Genomic DNA, 12,735 nt, shown 5'->3' on the forward strand with positions numbered 1-12,735 from the left:
CCTGTGACTCTAGTGAGGATAAAGCAGTTCCAAAAATGAGTGAATGAATGGAAACAACGCGATGGTTGAGTGGTTAGTGCGTCTGCCTCGCAGTTGTGGGGTCAAAGGTTTGATTCCCAGGTGGGTTTTTACTTGGTGGAGTTTGCATAAGCTTGTGTGTTTTTTTGTGTGTATTGATCACATGCATATTGATTTTTTTTGTTTTTTTTGTAATGTCAGACGATTGGTGGGACCCGGATTCGGGCAGAAGCGTCAACTTGGGCTCGGATCCCGTGCGGACCCTCCTGGTTCTTGACGACTCGGCCTGGGCGAGCTGCGGCAATTACGTCACGGTGGTCGACATCGGCACCCTCGGCGTGCAGGTGAGCTATTGGGGAATCGTGGACTGGTGTAAAATTATTTAGGGGGGTCCTCGCTATGTGGAATTTGTATGTTCGCCCCTGGCTTGCGTGGGTTTTCTGCGGGTACTCTGGTTTCGTCCCACATTCCCAAAACATTAGCATGCTAAGCTAGCTAGTTGGACTCTCTAAATTGTGTTTCAATAAGACTGATTGGTCATTTTTTCTGCCGCCTGGTCTCTGTTGTTAGCTGGGATTGGGCTCCAGCACCCCCTATGATCCTTGTGAGGATAAGCGTTTCAGAAATGTTTGTTAAAAAAAGTTTTCTCTGGGTATTCTCTATTTTTATTCCAAAAAACATGCAAGCTAAGCTAGTCCTAAGCAAAATTGTCCCTCGCTATGATTGGTCGTCCTTTGTCTCCTTGTGCCTTGCGATTGGCTAGCCACCCATTCAGGGTATCCCCTGCCTATCATTAGCTTGGATAGCGAGCCTTGTGAGGATAAGCAGTTCAGAAAATAAATGAAAAATGGAATGATCCAAAAAACGTATAAAATACTGGAAAAACATAAAAGTTGCCAGGTATGCTATCAGCACATCCTCAAAATCAGACGACACAGACTGGACATGCCAAATGAAACCACCGGGGACATCCTTAGCGGCGCCGAATGGCCACGTCCGCTTAAGTTTCCGTCCTCTGGCGGCGAGGACTTAATGAGCGGAGAGCTATCTTAACGGGTCAACGCCGTTCCTCGGGGGAGCTCACCTCGCCTTCCTGGCTAATGCGCCCCCTTGAGGCTCGTCTCGCCCTGACACGCACGCCGCCGCCCCTCCAACGTGAGGGCGGACGGGCCTCCGAGGCTGCCCGTTATCTCCCCTATTTTTTCCGCCGGACGCCACGTTCGTCTCATTTGACGTCGCTTATCCGAGGCTCGCCGCCGCCGCCGCGTTTGAGTATATCGCTGACAAAGCCGCACATGAAACGAGCCCAGATTGCCAGGCATGAATAAATCATGAGACGTAAGGAGGAGGTGGTGGATACCCCGTCTTAAGCCGCGAAAAGCCTCGGGATGAATTTGGATGACGTCCGGATTACGCGTCCGCCCGTTCTAATGTCGTCGTAATGATGTATTTGTTGACCCAAATATAAAAAAAAAATGGCGCGCTGATTCCCATCAGACTTCCAGGCGACCTCTGCTATGGATCGGGTTGTCACGTCGGGTTGTCACGGATGTCAGCCGCTTGAGTTTTTCCGTCTCGGACGAAGATTGGATTGACAAATTCAGCCCGTTTTGGCACCCAGCCACTGGTCATATTTTTCATTTTTATTTTTATTTCATTTTCTGAACCGCTTATCATCATGGGGGTGCTGGAGCCTATCCCACTTGACTTTGGGCACCAGGGAGGAGGTACCCTGACTCGGTGGCTAGCCAATCACTGGGCACCAGGAGACAAACAACCAGGCATTTGTAGCTAGGGAGAATTTAGAGTGCTAAATTAGCTTAGCATGCATGTTTTTGGGTGTGGGAGAACACTGGACTATCTGAAACAAAAAAAACTCACAAATATTTTCTGAACCGCTTATCCCCATGGGGTGCTGGAGCCTATCCCAGCTAATTACAGTTACTAGGTCGAATTGGTGGCCAAAATGAGACAGACAACCAGTCACTCATACTTATAGGCAATTTACAGTGCTAATTTAGCTTAGCATGCATTTTTTGGGATGTGGGAGAAAACCAGAGTACCCGGAAAAAATCCACACATACCCAAGGAAAACATACAAACGAAAAAGTCCGGACCCGGAATCAAACCCTCGACCTCAGAACCTCAGGACCGACAAGCCAACACGTTATTATTATTCTTTTGCAAGTATATTTTTGCTGCTGTAAAATCCTCAGCACTTCCTCGAAACGAGACGTGACGAAAATCAATGAAAACATCCCCGGTTGACTTTCAAAGTGAAAATCTCCACTCATTTGTACTTTTTCTTCCTTCCAATCGTCTAATCTCCGTCGAGGCGCCGTCCGACTGCCGCCGACCTTCCCGGTCGAACCGGCGGACTTCTATCGCCACCCAGTTAATATAACCGACCGACGCTTATCTCATCTGCGGCGCTCTCGTCTCGCCGAGGAGCCAATTAGAAGAGAAAACACATCAAAGGCGGCGTTTCTAACAAAGAAGCGCCCGCCGCCGTTGCCGCCGCTGGCAAGGGCGCCCAAAACAGGTGCTAATCCCGGCGGGGCCCCGACGTTCTCCCCGTGGCCCGCTCCCTTTCACCCCCTTAATTACGCGGCCTCGGCGTCGACAGCGATACCGGCGCCCAGATGACGGCCCACGGCGAGCCTTGTCACGGCGCCGACCGCGAGGGCTGCTTGCCTCGCCGCGATAAGGCTAATTGCGTTTGTTTTTGAGCTGCTCATTAAGCGCCGCTGCGCCGGAGGGGAGTGGGGGAAGTGACGTCAAAACAAACCGAGAGGGTTCTGTCGCGTACTACATTTTCATACTAACTCACGGCCGTGGACTTGTAAACATCAAGGCCTGACACGTGCTAACTCTCACTAGCTTATCAACTAATGGCCAGGAACTTTTAAACATGAAGGCCTGATGTGTGCTAACTCTTGCTAGCCTACTAACTAGCTGCCATGGACTTGTAAACAAAGGCCTGACACATGCTAACTCGCTAGCCTACCAACCAAAGGTTGTGGACTTGTAAACAAAGGCCTTACACATGCTAACTCTTGCTAGCCTACCAACTAATGAACATGGACTTGTAAATACAAGGCCTGATGCATGCTAACTCTCGCTAGCCCACCAACTAACTGCTATGGACTTGTAAACATCAGTCCTGACGCTTACTAACTCTTGTTAGCCTACCAACTAATGGACATGGACTTATAAACACAAAGCTTGAGGCATGCTAACTTGCTAGCCTACCAACTCACTGCCATGGACTTGTAAACACAAGGCCTGACTTGTGCTAACTCTTGCTAGCCTACCAACCAATGGCCATGGACTTTTAAAACAAAACAAACAAAACAATTAAACGTCCTCAGAGCCAGTTGCAGGGGGAAGTGTCCTTCTGTAACAGTTTTTGCCTGTTTATAATATTAATATTTCACATGTACATATCATGATTAATATTCCACACCAACATATAATGATTAATGCGTACATATATAATAGTATTCCAGAATAACCTTGTTTAGTTGTCCCCTAATCTTTATTTTCCTTTTTTTTCTTTTTGGCAGAAAGTGGAGGTCCACCCGGACCCTGGGGTGAGCGTGACCCACGTAGCCCGTGCCGGCGGCGGCGTTTGGATGGCCTTCTCGGAGGGCTCGTCCATCCGTCTCTTCCACACGGAGACGTTGGAACTGCTCCAGGAGATCAACATCTCCACGCGCTCCACGCTACTCAACGCGGGTAAATATCACTTTTCCACTTTAGCCAAACGCCGTGCCATATTCTCGTCTCGTACCCAATGTCCCCGCGGTGCTCCCGGCACCTGCGGTGGCGGCGGTGGGAGCGGGGGGGGTCGGGGCATGAATAAGTAAACCCCCCCGTGACGGCGCGGCCGCGGGGGGTGAAAGACGGGGGATTAATATGAATGAAAGAGTCTCCGGGAAGAAGGGGCTCCTCGGGGCGCTTCAGTGCAAACACCTGACGAGCGTACGTTTGCTTTTCCCAACACGGAGTTAATGCCGTACTATTTTTTTTCCGGGTGTTTGTCCTACTTCCCATAATTCCTCTCAGCGACCCTTTTCTCTGGCTGCGGCACCCCTCGCGCGTGAATACCATGAAAAATGGATTTTATGAGATATCGTATCGATCGAAAATCTGGCCGAAACGTTTTTTTTTTTGGTGGAAAGAAACAATATGTGGCTGCAATTCCGCTTATGTCCACTAGTAAGCAGGAAAATTTACTATTTGGTTTTGATAAAGCTATAAGTTCCCCTTTTTTATTGATTACTTTGAAAATTTAATCATATTTTCTGTCTAGAAGCTCAAATTAGAAAATTTTGATTAATGGGACATATTATTAGTAGATAAACTAATTTAATAATCAAATAATTACTTTTATTATAATTTTTCCAATCATCTTCTTGCAAAAAAGATTAGATATCATCATATTTACATTGAAAATAGGTTTTATTCATTGATAACAATGGAATAGTCAAAAATGTCTTTTTTCTTAAAAAAGACGCAGATGGAATGACTGTCTCCGTCCTCCATTTTGTATTTTGGGGAGCCTCTCAAGAGCGAATGCTCCCACATGAAAAAAAATGCGGTGGACCCCAGGGTCTTCCGACCGCCGCGTCGACTTGAAATATGCAAGAGATACACGGAGGGGGTGCCGGATTGTTGACAGAATGGAGCTTTGGCCCCCTGGGGCCCAAAAAAAGTCCATTCTGGGGTTCACCAAAGACAACAGACTTCCTTTAGAGTTGATTTCTTGCCAATTCGGATTTTCCAGATTGTCGGAAATGGGAAAATAGAACAAACAAAAGTTTTAAATGTCAATTGTCAGTCTGTGAATATAAATGAATTAATTCTTGTTTAAAATATGCCCAATTTTGATACTATTACGACCATGTGCTAGATATAGCCTAGCGACCCACCAGGCTTATAAAACACTAATGTTAACCCATAGATGGCTAGACTTTTTGGACTGGAACGGCTAGTGTTTTGACCTGTTTTTGTTGTTGTTTCAGTTCCAGAGAGTATGCGGGTTAGCAGCCTGCTCATCTGTCAAGGACTCTTGTGGGTGGGCACGGCCCAGGGCTTGATTGTCACTCTTCCCGTCCCCAAACTGGAGGGCATCCCAAAAATTACAGGTAAATTATTCTCCTTATTTTCTCAAATAAGCGCCAAATTTTGAGTCGAACGATCAAAAATCAATTTCTCCAAAATCAATGTTTTTTAGTCAAGCCAAAAACGTTTTTTAATCAATAAATCCATTATATCGCAAAAAAATGGATTTTTTAATCAATAAATCCATTATATCGCAAAAATGTGATTTTACGGTCCCTTAACATCTAAGTTTTTATGTGAAAATACGGTAACAAAAAGACTATTTACCTCAAATGGTGACCTCAACGTTGATTTTTTTTCTCGCCTTATAGTCCCAAAAATACGGTAACGAAAAACTTTACCTCAAATGGTTCCCTCGATTTTGGCAAAAGTCAAATCCCGATTTAAATCGCGTCATTCGCCGAATAAAAGAGGCCACACCTCCTCACGTGAATGCGTTCGCCCGGTCCAGGAAAAGGGCGCGTCTCCCTGAACGCCCACCGCGGGCCGGTGGACTTCCTGACGTCGGTGGGCGGCGCCCTCTCTCCGAACCTCCTGAAGAGAGACTCGGTGGCGGACGGGCCGGACTCGGCGTGCGGGGGCGACGATCCCAGCGACGCCTCCTCCTCGCAGGAGTCCCTGCGGCAGTCGGGCGAAGGCCGGGCGCGGGGCCGCGGCGTGCTGCTACGCTACAAGCTACGCTCCACCTCGGGTCTTCCCGGACGCCCGTTGACGGCCGACGAGGCGTCCGATTCGTCGTTGGAGTCGCTGGAACACGGCCTGGAGGACGGCTCCCTCTACGAGCTCAGCGACGACCCCGACGCCTGGGTGCGGCGGCGTCCCTCGGAGAAGGACGGCGGGGCCAGGGACGCCGTGGTTTCGGCCGCCGTGGTGTCCGGGGGGCGGGGTTTCCGGCGGCTGAAGGCCGAGACGACGACGACGACGGCCGGAAACGACAACGGGGAGCCTTCGCAGAACATTCTGATGGTTTGGCAATTGCCCTTGACTGTTTAATTTATAACAACGTGCTTAACCTCTAACGAAAAGGACGCTTGGACAGCTTGGCGGAAGAAAGGAAGGACGGAAGGGAAGTGACTTGTTTTCAGTCCCAAAAATGACAGCAGGATTTTTCCACATGTCGCAAAAATAATGTTAACTCTTTCACTGCCATTGACAAGTCATTCACTTTCCATTATCTGGCAACTTAAGGGGGCGTGGCCATTGGCCACATTCGTCTCAGGATGTCTCAATGGGTTCGTTTTGTGGGCGTGGCTAGTCCATATCACCTGATTTTGAGGATCTGCCCATAACCATTCCTCATCAAATACCTCGGAAATTGATTCTTTCCTGAACCGCTCATCGGGGGTGCTGGAGCCTGTTTCATCTTACAAAATATACGCACCTGAAACGGTGGCCAGCCAATCGCAGGGCACAAGGAGACAAAGGACGACCAATCACAGCTTACAACTAGCCGAGCGTCCATGTTTTTGGGATGTGGGAGAAAACCAGAATACCCGAGGAAAACCCACGCAAGTCCATCTGCTATTGATGGAAAAAGATTGTCTGTTTCTGATTGGATGCAAGACATTCCAATTTAAAACGATTGGTCAATGGCAGCGAATGACTGAGCTCGATAGGTCGCGTCAAAAATGAAAAGGGAAAAACGACCGTTTGTACGATACACATGAGGGAAGTGCACTTTTGCCAAGCTTTTTTGGGCATTCGACAAAGAGCTAGAAATGTGTGACAGCGCCCCTGCAGGACAGGAGTGGGACAACAACGTACCATTGAAGGCTAATGGGAGTGGCCAAATTTGTCAAAAGTCAAACCACTAAACTTTGTTGCACATTTTTTAAAATTCTTTCTATTTTTTTTTTACTCTAGGTTGTTTTGGACATGTAGCACTTTTTTTAGCATTTTTTAAGAAAAAATGAATTGGATTTTAAGTGTTCTTTTTAAGGCAAATAAATATGTTAACAAAAGTGCTCATTAGGAAAATGGACGCTAAATGAAGCCGGTGACTAATGTGGAAATGTTTTTTTTTTGCCCTCAAAGTGACATTTTTTTCCTCCAAATTATGACTAAAAAATCCTCACTTCCATATTTGGGTTGAAGAAAATGGATTACCCATTTTCTTAAAAAACACGCACTGTTTTTCTCCCTAAAACAGAGCAATTAACCCCCCCCCCCTCCCAAAAAAATAACAACAAAAACCCTTCAACAAAAAACAGACAAAAATTTCCCCTAAAACCTGACATTTTTCCCATGTCCCCACAAAAAACTTTCCCATAACAAAAAACAAGCAAAAAAAACCCCTAAAACCTACCATTTTTCCTCTAAAAAAGACCACTCAAAATTTTTCTTTAATTTTCTCTATCCTATACGGGACTCAAATTTTCCTTCCAAAATTAACAATTTTTTCTCCCAAAAAAACCACACAAAAAATCCCCCAAAAACCAAAAAAAATCTCTTAAAATGTGAATTTTAAATATCGCCAATTTTTGCATCAATCTTCGCATTTGCCCACTTTTTGCTTTCCCCGCCCCTCAAATTGCCCTGTCACCATTTTTATTGTAATCCTCACTCACGAGCGCCAAACGTAAGTTCGTAAGTCCGTTTCCGGCGGCTAACGGCGAAAGATGTGTATGTCCCCGCCTCCAGCCCGTACTTAACCTTCTTGGCGCGTTGGGTTTCCCGCCTTATCCCTTCATCAGCCGACAGTCGGCGTAAAGCCGCCTGTCATCTAAATGGAAATGCGCGTGGACATCGTGTACGTGCGCACACGCCCCATTGGTTTGGCGTGCCCCGACCACGTTGTGGTCAGCGCCCAGGCGTTTTCGGCTTTTCCCGTGTTTGCGTTCCACCCATGAAATATGCATGATTCCCCCCACGGGTAAAAAAAAAAAAAAATGAAAATGGATACTACTTTTTTTGCCAATATGTCATGATTTGCCTTTTGAACTCTGTTGTACTTGCTAATATGTCATGTACATACAAAAATAATAATAATAATCTTAACTAATGCTGCAGATTACTTGTTTTTCATGTTTTGTTGACTGCATTGACGGCTCTACCAAATTTCACATTGCTTTGTCAAACCTACTTGAGGGGCTGAATTTTGAAAATGTTGACATTAAGTGGTCATAAAATTTCAGCTTTTTTCTCCAATAGCAGATGTTCTGAGCCTTTTTGAGCATAGCTTCCTGAGACTTTTTTGTAGCTTTACCCCTAATTGACGGCTCTACCAAATTTCATGTTGCTAGGTCAAACCTACTTGAGGGGCTGAATTTTTTAAAATATTGAACTTAAGTGGTCATAAAATTTCAGCTTTCCTCTCCAATAGCAGCCTTCCTGCATCTTTTCTGGAATTTCTTCTGGAGCCTTTTTTTGCAGGTCTCCTCCTCATGGATGGCTCCACCCATTTTTTAATGTCGTGTTGTCAAACTAGCTTGAGGGGCCGAATTTTGCAACCATTTGTAGCAAAGTTAATTAAAATTAAGCCATTTTAACGACCATGTCTATTTTTACCAAAATAGTTGAGAAAAAGACGGACACGACTTTGGCTGATCACCAAAACTGACCACGTATAATCATCATAATAATAATAATAAGGTGGCAACTTGCTCAGAAGCGCATTAAAACAAATCTGTTTAATGTAGAATGTTGACGTCAGTCGGATGTTTTCTTTGTAATTATTTTCCAACCTGTGCTTTTACTGCAAAGTGGATTTATTTTTGCAACTTCCAAGAGTGGCGATAAAAACGTGCTGCCCGCTTTTTTTATGGCTTTTTATGGCTTTACGAGCAATTTCAGCTGCTTGTTAACATCACGCGCAAAACTCACAATATTGGTAAACCAACGCTACCCACATATTTTATCTTTTCATAGTAGAAATGCATTTTTTAATGAATATCCCATGTTTTTATCATTGTTTTTGGCGCGTTTTTTCGACGTTTATGGGCGTCAATGGCGAGGAAGGAAGTGGACTTAATGGGCTTTATCGGAAAAGGCGCCTTTTTTGCATCGGTTTTCATTTCCGTAGTCTTGTTTGCCGCGATAAAAAAATGGAAATCATAAAAAATAAACACACACAAACGCATGGTAGAAATTTGCATAAAAGAAGGCGAGGATAAGACGCACAAAAGCGACCTGGCGTCAACTTATCGGCGTAACAATCGCAAAGCTATACGGGAAATCCACAAAATGAAATCTGAAAGCAGGGATGCCAGATGATGATAAAATGAAGTAAATTGGCCAGATTCAATCACTTGATTTTTAATGAGATTCTTTAACGGACACACGCTGAGGGCATTTTAATCAACACTTATTTAACACTTTCTGGGGTTAAAAAAAGCATTTTGAAAATGATCCCATAACAATGACATGCATTTTTTAATGTATTTTTATTAATAATTGTACTTGTAGTTATGATAATTGAATTGTTTTTATTGTCGGTATACAAATATAATGAGATTTAAAGCCTCACCACAGAGTGCACAATAACAACAACTAACAAATAGGCAAATAAATAATCAATAAATAATGACAAATAATCAAAAAATAAATACAAATAATCAATAAATAATGATTAATGATCAATAAATAATGACAAATAATAAATATTCAATACACAATGACGAATAATAAATAATCAGTAAATAATGACAAATAAAAAATCCATAAATAATAAATAATCATTAAATGGGTCATAAATAATTGATAAAAAAGATTTTAAAAAATTGGGGAATAAATAGATAGCTGCCTAATAAATGAAACTGAATGTTTATAACTTGGTGCAATATGATTAAAACTTTTTTTGTTTTATTTTGAAAACAAAATGATTGGCTCCTCAAGGTCAAAGTAATGATTTGTGCAAATCACTTGCCGAGGCCATGAAAGAGTCAATAAAGTTGCGTTGCTTTTCATATCTTTTCATGCTTTTCATTCGCATTGTTCATTAGCATTGTTAGCGAACGTTGGATTTCACTACTCAAGTCAGACAGGCAGGAAGCGGCCTTTAGCTATCGAGTTAGCTAACGCTCGCGCGTTTACACTTGGCATTTGGAATCGAAACCGGATTGGGAGGCAATGTTTTCCATCCAGGTCAACGAAATGAAACGAATGTCGGTCGGCCATTTCTACCACTTTGCCCCCTAGGTCGTAGCGGTCACCCGATGATCTGGAACGAGTGGGCCAAGCGATGGCGCCATCCTCCATTGAGGGAGCAAATGAAAGGACACTGCCGCCGCCGTGGGCGACCTTTGAATGCGGCGAGCCGGGAGCTTTTTCTTTTTGCGACGCCCTTTCTCTCTGTCTTTGTCTCCGACGATAACGACGCGCTGTCAAAACAGTCAGTCCTCCGACGTGCCTAGTGGATTTACAGCGGAGAATTTATCACCTGGCACGCTATCCGCCTTTGCATTATTCACCATGTGCGCCGTTAGAAAAAGACAGAAAGAAAGAAAGACGCGGGAAAAAGGCTTCCTCCCGGAGGCCCATGTTGGCATAACGTGACGGCAAATGTGGAGGAGAAGTGTGGCCTTCTTCCCTCGTTTCCAAGTGTACTCGTATATGTATATATTTGTTTGTTTGTTTGTTTGTTTGTTTGGTTAGTTAGTTAGTTGGCTAGTCAGTCATTTGGTTAGTTAGTTGGTTAGTGGATAGTTAGTTAACAGTTAATTTGTTATTGGGTTAATTGTTTTTTGGTTAGTTAGTGAATAGTTATTTGGTTAGTTAATTAGTTGGTTACTATGTAACTAGCTAGTTAACAGTTAGCTATTTCGTTAGTTGGTTAGTTAGTGAATGGTTACCTAGTTAGTTATCAGTTAATTAACTAGGCATTTAGTTAGTGGTTAGTTGGTTAGTTAGTAGTTAGTTGATTAGTTAGTGAATAGTTAGTTAGCAAACAATAGTCATTTAGTTATTTGACCTATTTGTTCATGTCTAAAATGTCTTTTTCTGTGTCTGTATTCTCACTCTCTTGCTACTGTGACAGTAAACGCTTTTGGGGGTGCTTTAGCTTGACTCGTTTGGAGTCCAATTTTCCCATAAGTCCACTTTCCCGCTAGTCTTATATCGATTGTAGCGTCCGAGCGAGTTCCTTTTTGAACTGGCCAATAAGAGCGGATCCCCGTCACTCTGGTTGGCGCAAACAAAGGCCGTCTCTCCAGAAGAAACGCCACCAATGGCGGGCGGCGCACCTTTCATTGATTTTCACTCTGTCTTGCACATGTTCAATTATTTAAGCAGAGCTTTTGAGAAGAAGACTCTTTCTATCTCTCCCCGAGGGGCCGTGGTGAGTGGTTGGGGCGTCGGAGACACAGTTGTGGGCTCGTGGGTTCGATCCCAGGTAAGTCCTCACTGTGTGTTTTCCCCAGGTTTGTCTGGGTGCTCCAATTTCCTCCCACATTCCCAAAACAGGCATGCTAGGCTAATTTAGCACGCTAAATTGTCTCCCATCTAGTTAACTGGGATAGGCTTCAGCACCCCCTGTGGCCCTTGTGAGTATAAACGGTTCAGAAAGTGAAAGAATGAATTTTTTTGAGACCCCGGTTATAACCAGAATACTGTTTTTCCCCCAAAGTTTGACCGCCCCGCCCACTTTACAGTAGCAAAAAAAAAATACTTTTAAAGCTGGCAGGCAAAAAAATGTTAAAGCGACGACAAAATGTTGTGGTCCGTCAGCTATTGGTTCCCATTGAAGATTCATGGATACAGGCATTTGGCTAGATGACTCCATTTGTTACGGCGCCAAAGCGCAACGTGTGATTTATGAAGAGTCAAGAAGCTCGGGGAGCCCATTAAGCACCCCCGGCCAGATATACGCCATCCACGTCACTACGCCACATCATAATATATAGCCTTTGTGCTCAGAAGTATGCGGCGCCGGGATCATTTAACTTGCCGCCGCCGCCGATACGTACTCGACTTGTACGCCAATCGGAATATGTCACTTTTTGACAAATATGTCAAAATGCCATGACGGTGAAAGCCATTGTTGATGAAATGACATCAAGTACAACGTGGCTTGGAAAATTGATGAAATATGGGGGGAAACATTTGGATCAGGGTGGCCCGGTGGATGAGTGTTTAGAATGTTGGGCTCGCAGTTCTGGGGTCGAGGGTTCGATCCCGAGTGGGTAATCATTGGCATCTTACCCCCTGGGTTGGCGTGGGTTTTCTCCAGGTACTCCGCTTTCCTCCCACATCCCAAAAACAAGCATGCTAAGCTAATTATATGCTAATTTTATGCTAATTATTTGCTAGTTATTAGCATTATTGGTTGTTTGCCTCCTTGTGCCCTGCGATTGGCCCTGATAGATAGCTGGAATAGGCTCCAGCACCCTTGCTTGTCCCACGTAGTTAGCCGGGATAGGCTCCAGCACCCTTGGCGACCCTGGTGAGGATGAACAGTTCATTAAATGTATGAATATTTTTGACTCAAAACCTAGAATGCTCATCCTAACCAGACTTCCATTGATCAGATGGCTGCCAACCCGCCCCGTCCGCCCCGATGGGACATCAACGCCGCCGCCGCATCGTCCCGATCTGGCAACGACAGTGAAAACCAGCGAGGCGTGGAATCATCGGGGGAGACGACGGCAGACGTGG

The 12,735-nt window shown here is 44.7% G+C and overlaps 1 protein-coding gene across 4 annotated transcripts in view; it reads left to right on the top strand.

The window, feature by feature from the left end:
* arhgef10la (Rho guanine nucleotide exchange factor (GEF) 10-like a) overlaps positions 1–12,735 on the top strand; it is a 62,065-nt gene extending 49,330 nt beyond the window's left edge. For 3 of the 4 annotated variants that reach the window (XM_077726470.1, XM_077726471.1, XM_077726472.1), the window contains 4 exons: positions 220–362; positions 3,585–3,756; positions 5,046–5,168; positions 5,597–8,026. In XM_077726470.1, the coding sequence (XP_077582596.1) occupies positions 220–362; positions 3,585–3,756; positions 5,046–5,168; positions 5,597–6,138 (980 nt within the window). In that variant the 3' untranslated portion in view covers positions 6,139–8,026. Of the gene's footprint in view, positions 1–219; positions 363–3,584; positions 3,757–5,045; positions 5,169–5,596; positions 8,027–12,608 lie in introns of those variants that run through there. The other variant, XM_077726473.1, reaches the window with a different exon arrangement.

The sequence above is a fragment of the Stigmatopora nigra genome, chromosome 10 (assembly GCF_051989575.1).
Source record: "Stigmatopora nigra isolate UIUO_SnigA chromosome 10, RoL_Snig_1.1, whole genome shotgun sequence".
NCBI classification, from domain to species: Eukaryota; Metazoa; Chordata; class Actinopteri; order Syngnathiformes; family Syngnathidae; genus Stigmatopora; species Stigmatopora nigra.